An 8,136-nucleotide genomic window follows, 5' to 3' on the forward strand; every position below is an offset into this window, starting at 1 on the left:
AATGTCAATGTGAACGTACCATTTCCTGCAAAATCACATTGCCATCACATCACTCCATCTTTGTTTGTTAATGCCAATCTTTTCAATGCTAATTTCTGGTCCCTCCTTGTGCTCCAGGCTGGACTGCGAAGCCTACAAGATCTGGGATCCGAGATTCGAAGAGCGTTATCTTGTGAACTGGAAGAAGATGACCTCTCTGCATTTAAAGGAATGGGGCAGCAGGTATGGAATCAGCTAACAGAATGAAATATAGAGAATATGAGCGCCCGTCTGAGTAAGTTATCAATTATATCTTCATTTTAGGTGGTAGAGGAGACAGCGTTGTGTGAGGGGGCACCAGACTTGGTCAAGGAACGCCAGCTTTCTTCATCTGTACTCTCCCTCACCAACTCTATCGGAGGACGTGATGAGCAAGCTCCTGCCCCCCGCAGATCATCTTTAGTCAGTCGATCTGGTGGAGGATCCAAAGACAGCCTATTGCCTCCTCCTCCAACACCGACCAGTGGGACAAGTACGAAGAAAAGGCCACTCAGCACACGCAGGTGAACCAGGCGTAGCTAACATGAGCGAAACTATGACAGTCTTCAGAAAGCTGATGGTCATGGATGAGTTAACTGTGTCTCCTGATATTTATAGCGACAAGTGTCGGTTACCTCCACCTCCTGCTGTTTACTCCATAACATAAAGCAGCCCTGGTATAATCAGGACATTGTATGCCAACTGCTGCCGGCAGGGTGTGTTTACACTTTCAGGTTTTCAGATGCAGTTTTTGATGCCAAATCCAAGAGTGGAGTGACAAGAAAGAGGAGAAGTAGCACCCATCCTCTATGCTTTCCCCTCCTTTATGATCCACACACACAGTTTTGATGTTGAAACCTGAATCTGAAAACCTGAAGGTGTAAGCGGACTCAAAGGGTAAGTTCACAAGGGGTTTTTTGGATCGGAACCTGAGGCAGAGGCCGCCTCAGGTTCCGATCCAAAAACCGGGTAGCCACGAATGCAAGCTGGTGCACTGCACTGGCATCTAGCCGCGCGCTCTGCTCCGGATTAGGCCCAATGAATGAGTCTAGTCCGGAGGAGGGTGTGTCTTCAGGCCGAATCGCGAGGCGACTCGGCCTGAAGAATAAGCACCTCGCTTTTCTTTTCCAGGAGCTGGAAGAAACGGCTCCTGGAAAAAAGACCTGAGCAGCTCCCATTGATTTCAATGGGAGCCCTCTTTTTGGTCAGGGTTTTGAGGCGAATATGGCTTCAAAACCCTGACCAAAAAACTCTGTGTGAACTTACTCTAAGGGCTTATTCACACGTCTGCATTTTGCAGAGATATGATGTCCATGTTATTCACAGACTACATTCACACCCATTGATTTTCATGGGTGCAGACATCTGTCCTATTTTCACATGTTATAATTTGGTCCGTTTTGCTGAGCACAAAGCTCTATTCTAGTCTATATGTTCCTGAATATCACTGACAGAACATGGATGCCTTCTGAGTCCATCTATTTTTCATGGATCGAAGTACAGGAAATGCAAAAAAAAAAAGTTGGTGGTGTCATTCACATGTAGGAACTTGACGCTGATTTGGGGGTGGATTCCAACCAGATTCTGCCTCCCATTGTTTTCAGTGGAAAGCTGAGATCACAGCAGGATGGTGAAAGATAAGCGTCCTGCTTGATCTGTCAGCAGAGTCCGCACCTCGAGACTCCCTGCTGATCATCCCATTCATCTGGGCCTAGTCATCAGAGGAAAGCCCTGACAGAATACCAATGCCTGGAAGATGGCAGACGGAAAATGAAGAGGAATTCCTCTCCTCCAGAGGAGTAGATTCACAAGAAAAGGGCAACGACAATAACTACTCAATAATATGGCTCCTGATAAGTAGAATACAGGACGACAGAATAGATATTTATAGTGAATTTGGAAGGATTATGGGTTGTAACCTTTATTGGATCTGCATTGGCCTTGTCCTATATCCAATAACATAAGAAAATCTTAGTTAAATATTAAAATTTTTATGGATATAGATGCAAATCTGCAGAAAAGTCTGTAAAGATAAGTTATCTGCAGATTCGATGTGGATCAGGTATAGTAAAGAAGTCTGCCACTACTAAATGTGTGCATCGATTTTTCCTGTTTTTCCTAGAGGAAGCTCGGACACAACCTTTGTGCCACCCACTGTGCACGAGCAAGAAGAAACTGTTCCTGAAGATGAGCAAAGACATAAGACATCCTCGCCTGTATATTCCATGAACAGTGTTACAGAGAGGTATATATAGAGAGTAGCCCTGCTGTGATGGTATATTATGTATACAATGTAGGAGAAGTTCAGTCAGCATGTCTTTTGGTGGTAAACATATCTAGAATATATATTTATATCTATGTATATGCCACCAGAAGCCATATATAGAGTATACAGCTGGAAACAGATCTGCTCCTATTCAAGCAAGTGTATACAGTGTACAGAGCTCTGTACACTCTAGTGGTAGAGCCTCGAACTGCATTCTCAGTCTCATTCACTTGAATAGCAGCAAGGCTGCCTCCAGTGATATACTTCTTACTTCCAGTGGCCCACATTGGCTGATCCTGCATCAGACCCTGACCAATCCGATACTGATGACCTATCATGTAGATCAATATCTACCAGTATCCAGTATTATCTTCAGATCCTGAACATCCCCTTTAACATTGGGCGATTTTCCAAAAATTGATTGAAAATTCTTTCTATCTAGATAAGGGCTGGGAATTAGAAGCGATTCAGTGTGATATTGTGTGGAAGGAATATGTATAGATGAATTCTGTCATGACATTGATCCATCAGTATGTAGGCAGAGGTTCCCTTGTTTTCCTGGCATTGTTAAGCAATGCTATCTCGCAGAGATCGATTCATCACCCGTCCAAGAGTTAAACCCCCAGGGTTTACATATGGACTGAACACACAACCCTGAGACTCAGCAGACCGGATCACATCACATGGAAAATCCTCCATCTGGTATACCACATCTATTGAAAAGAGAGCCTGTCCTGTTGTAGCATTTCTATACACCGTGTGCAGGACTATGCTTCAGCATATCACTATGTAGCTCAGCCCAGTCAGACGCATTGATATTGACAGCTTTTCTCTACAGCTGGCTGTTTACATTGTACCAAAAGTGCAGTGATACAGCACTTATCCTCATAGGACATAATGAGCCAATTTGCCTTCCGGGGTAGATAAATGGCTGCCAGACGCCACTTACCTCTGCAGGACACAAAGGATCAGACATGTTAAAAATTAACCTGTCCGATATGATCTATCATTTTGTGTAATGCCATTTTTATCTCAGTCATTCTATATTTCTCTGCAATTATTTTTTTTCTCTTACCTTAGGATGCAAAACATGGAGGGCTTGATACGCGCTGTGTCTCCAGAAGAGAGAATAAACTTCCCGTCCCCACTTACAGCGCCTCCTGCAGTTCCGAGGGCTAATGGCACTGTAGATGGCAGAGTACCCCCTCGCCGACGACTTTTACCCCCTACCCCAGGTTTGGAAATACAGAACAAGAACATCTATATTTAAGGGACAGAGACACCAGTCAAATCCCTAGTGATCAATCCCACAAGATATCTGCAATCTTGCTATCAGTTAGAACATTGCACCAAATAAGTTTTCTTGGAGTTAAAAGGGTTATCCACTTCTTAATACTGATGACCTATTCATAGGGTAGGCCATCAATATTAGATCCGTGAGAACCAGGAACCCCCGCAGATAAGCTACTTCTAGACAGTGCCCAATAATGTTTACATACTGGGAGCCACGCTGCTCACTGACCTTACAAACTGTAGTCGCAGCTTTAGATACTGCTGCAATGCCCCAGAGATTTCAGTGTCCTGGAGCAGACGATCTGCGGAGGTCCCATGTGAACGATCTTTGCAGATCTAATATTGATGACCTATCCTAAAGACAGGCCATAAATATTAGAAAGTGAATAACCCCTTTAATATTGATGGGACCTGTCCTTAGACTATCTCCTTGGTGGGGATCCAACCTGGGACCCCGCACCGATGAGCTGATTGAAGCATTAGCAGTGCTTTGCTTTACAGGCTAGTGATGTCATATTCATTTGTCATGTGGCCTGTGCGCCACAATTGTGGTGGCTCCTGGAACTGCAGCACCACTTCTATTCACTTGAACCTATACCTTATATACGGCTTCATGCAGCCGCATTAGCTGAATAGTGTGTTGTCCATGGGTCAGACCCCAACCGATCTGATACTGAAAACCTATCTTGTGGATAGGTCATTAATGTCAATTACCTTCAGATCCTGGACAGCCCCTTTAAACAAACCGCATCCACACACTGCAACAAAAATCTTCTCCATAAATTCACCTGTGGTATAAAATCTGCAACATGTCAATATATGCTGCAGATTTTTACACCCTTTGCACCGTATAGGCTAAAATTTGCATCAAAAACACATGATTTGTAGCTTGTTTCCTGCTGCAGATTTTGGGCACATACAGTATACTATGGATGTTCTGCAGCAGAAATCGCCAGCATACACGTCCTGTCTGGATGTATCTTAATAAGCATTATTACACTTCCTTTTCATTATAGGAAGCAAATCTTCATTCAGCATCCAGTGCCTGAAAAGACAGGGAAGCTGTGACGATATTCCTATCCCAGGAACATACCACCAAAACGCGCCACCCTGCCGAACCAGAGTGAGTTGTATTTGTCTCCTCCACTCTAGGATCTTCCATCTTTACTTTCTTGAATGTTCATTTCAATCATATTCTATCTCCTGTAGGTTTATGGAAGCTCAGATTCCTGGCAAAGAAACAACTATCCAACAAGTGGTCCACACTCCTGGGCCAACCCCCCGAAACGTGGTCGTCTGCTTTATGCCCCGCTCATTTTGGTGGAGGAAGACAGCAGCCTGCCCACCATCCCTTGCACTCACTGGTATAGAGAGGAAGAGGGCAAGGCTCCTTACTGCACTTACACTCAGCTTCGTGTGCCTGGTCAGAGGCTGACGGAAAAGAGAGGGAGTGCCGATAGCCTGGTGGAGGCGGTGAGTAGGCTTGGAATTACCTCCTTAGGCCGGCGCCCAATGTGGCGTAAACTTTGCAGCTTGGCTGTAGCGAAAATGCAGTGGCAAAGACCACAGCATTTTGCAGTCACTGCAAAATGAATGCCATCCACACAATGCAGAAAGCGTTGAGGTTTTGAAAATCGCAGCATGTCAATTATATATGGAAACGCTGGTGGTTTCCCTATAGGTATAATGGAAGCAGAAAATCCACAGAGGAAATCTCTGCAGACTTTCTGTGAAAAGCTCTGCAGGAAAAACCATAATATGTTGCTGTGACGGTTTTTGAAGCATCACTTTTTTGCTCCTGCCCTCTACATGGGGTCTTAGCCTTAAAGGGATTGCGCAGGCATACGCTTCACTCTGAGTGGGGAGACACAATTGCATTTTGGGTGGGACATTTGGTCAACTAACTATCTAACGCCCCGCACCCACATAGGACACCTGCAGGACAAAGCACAGCTCCTCCTAATATTCATCTCTCTTTGGTTAAAGACCACGTGCTCCTGTTAGGTCAATATGGGACACTAAAGCCTGACAGGCCCTTATGGATCGGGGATTTAGTGTCCCATATAGATCTATAGCCACAACATCCATGCCTGCATTAAAAAGAGAAACCTGTATACTTAGACATGAGTTTGATAAGTCGCATCAAACTCCTCTCTGGTACTTCTGGTGCCCAAGGTCCAGCGCATGTGCACTGAAGTCAAGGTGTACTCATATGTCTTCACTGAAGAACTGTGCTGGCACTGGCAGTACAGAAGCTGGTAAGTATAAGTGATTTTTTTTTTATTTTTTTTTATTGGATGGCATTAAAGATGGCTACTGTATTTGGGATATTAAACCCTCAGTCCATAAGGACCTTTGGGTGGTTTAGTGTCCCATATCAACCTGATAAGTTCCCTTTAATAAATGCATGATCATTTTCTTCCCTAGGTATTGATATCTGAGGGTTTGGGCCTCTACGCACGAGACCCCAAGTTTGTTGCATTTGCTAAACGTGAGATTGCAGATGCATGTCACATGACCATCGATGAGATGGAGAGTGCAGCCAGCGATCTTCTAAGCCAGAGTCGAAAAAGTAGTTGGAGCGGAAGTACTGGAGGAAAACCCAATGGAGATGACATGATAGGGCAAGGACTCTTTTACAGTGATGAAGAATCGGTGCACTGTAGAGATGAAGAGGAGCTACGAGATGAAATGGCGTGCGTGTCCTCATTTTAAGACTCTATTCCTTCTGAGAGGGAGACTAGCCAAAGCAACTTTATTAAGAGCGGATGACACATCAGTATGGACGACTGTCAGGTCCGATTTGTCTTTACGTGATCACACAGTAAGAAAATAATCTTGTACATGTAAAGGAAGACAACCCTCATAGTTGGAGGCTGTAAGAAGCCTCGTCTAAATAGATATATCCCTCCTTCACCAAACTTTACAGTGCAGTACAGTCAGGAAGGTATTGTTCGCCTGGCTTTTAGCCATCTCAGAGTGGTAAGTCAGGATGCCAGACAGAGAAGCAAGAGTTAACACTTCACCGTACATGTTTCCACTGCTCCAAAGTCCCATGGTGTCATTGTGCTTTACACTATGCCAACACTTAACACTCTGCTTTACACCACTCCATCTGACACTTGCATTGTACTTTACACCAATCCATCCAACACTAGGCGTTGTGCTTTACACCACTCCATCTGACACTAGGCAGTGTGCTTTACACTAATTCATCCAACACTAGACAGTGTGTTTTACACCAATTCACCCAACACTAGACAGTGTGTTTTACACCAATTCACCCAACACTAGACAGTGTGTTTTACACCACTACATCTGACACTAGGCATTGTGCTTTACACCACTCCATCTGACACTATAGGCAGTGTACTTTACACCAATTCATCCAACACCAGGCATTGTGCTTTACACCACTCCATCTGACACTAGACAGTGTGCTTTACACCAATTCATCTGACACTTGGCATTGTACTTTACACCAATCCATCCAACACTAGGCATTGTGCTTTACACCACTCCATCTGACACTAGACAGTGTACTTTACACCAATCCATCTGACACTTGGCATTGTACTTTACACCAATCCATCTGACACTTGGCATTGTACTTTACACCAATCCATCTGACACTTGGCATCATGCGTTACACCACTCCAACACTTGGCATTGTACTTAGTGATACAAGGCTTGCATGTAACTGCTCAACCATGGGAGCCCATGCCATGAAACTCCTGGCAGGGCACAGTTTTTTGTGTTGTCACCAGGACCCAGCATATCATTCTGCCCCACAGATAGGTTACAGTCACCAGAATCAAACAGTGTGTTCCCTTTATCAATTGGTGCCTCCATTGTTTTCAATGTATAAATGAGCTCTGTGGAACAATGAGGACGATGCCATTGCTCCAAAGAGGTTGCTCATTTGCATGTGGACAGAAACAGTAATATCTCGGCAATAGAAGTAGGGATTCACAAGAAAACACAGTTTGATTCACATGACCCTAACCTATCTATCTGCAGGACTGGGGGGATATACAGGCGCTGCTGACAGACTCTCTCCCATGGAGTCAAGTCACTACAAATATCAATAAGTAATGAGAATCCTAAAAAGACTTTTCAGTGTCATCATATGGAAGCGATGGTCCATAAAGGGAAGTTCTTACTATATTTTCCACCATTTTCCTTCCATATACACTTGCACTCTTACCAAAAGCACCACAACATACATAGAGGTCGGTTCTTAAAGCTGGACTGCAGGCGTAGTCACTGGAGCTTGCCCGACATAGACAATTAGAAGCAATGAGCAGATAGGAATATATTTCAGGATTTGGGAGAAGATTCAGGTATATTATGCAGTTACATATCACTTATACAACTTTAAGGTTTAGGATTATCATCTTTTACTAATTTGTGAATATTACTGAATTTTCTCTGCAGGATTTAGGTTCCATACAAGCTTTCTATATAAAATAATGTCACCAATAGAAAAAGAAGAGCTCTTTAAAACTATCCATTTTACTAAGATGTATATGAAGGCAATGTTGATCTGTATGTTCTAT

The 8,136-nt window shown here is 43.9% G+C and overlaps 1 protein-coding gene across 4 annotated transcripts in view; it reads left to right on the plus strand.

Moving 5' to 3' along the window:
* The window catches only part of CACNA1F (calcium voltage-gated channel subunit alpha1 F), a 72,757-nt gene extending 66,011 nt beyond the window's left edge, over positions 1-6,746 (plus strand). For 2 of the 4 annotated variants that reach the window (XM_075259660.1, XM_075259664.1), the window contains 7 exons: positions 118-222; positions 304-542; positions 2,141-2,263; positions 3,365-3,519; positions 4,594-4,700; positions 4,787-5,050; positions 6,005-6,745. In XM_075259660.1, coding sequence (XP_075115761.1) covers positions 118-222; positions 304-542; positions 2,141-2,263; positions 3,365-3,519; positions 4,594-4,700; positions 4,787-5,050; positions 6,005-6,292 — 1,281 coding nt within the window. In that variant the 3' untranslated portion in view covers positions 6,293-6,745. Of the gene's footprint in view, positions 1-117; positions 223-303; positions 543-2,140; positions 2,264-3,364; positions 3,520-4,593; positions 4,701-4,786; positions 5,051-6,004 lie in introns of all 4 variants that reach the window. The other 2 variants (XM_075259661.1, XM_075259663.1) reach the window with 2 other exon arrangements.
* Positions 6,747-8,136: the final 1,390 nt, after the last annotated feature.

This window comes from Leptodactylus fuscus, chromosome 11 (genome assembly GCF_031893055.1).
Source record: "Leptodactylus fuscus isolate aLepFus1 chromosome 11, aLepFus1.hap2, whole genome shotgun sequence".
Lineage (NCBI taxonomy): Eukaryota > Metazoa > Chordata > Amphibia > Anura > Leptodactylidae > Leptodactylus > Leptodactylus fuscus.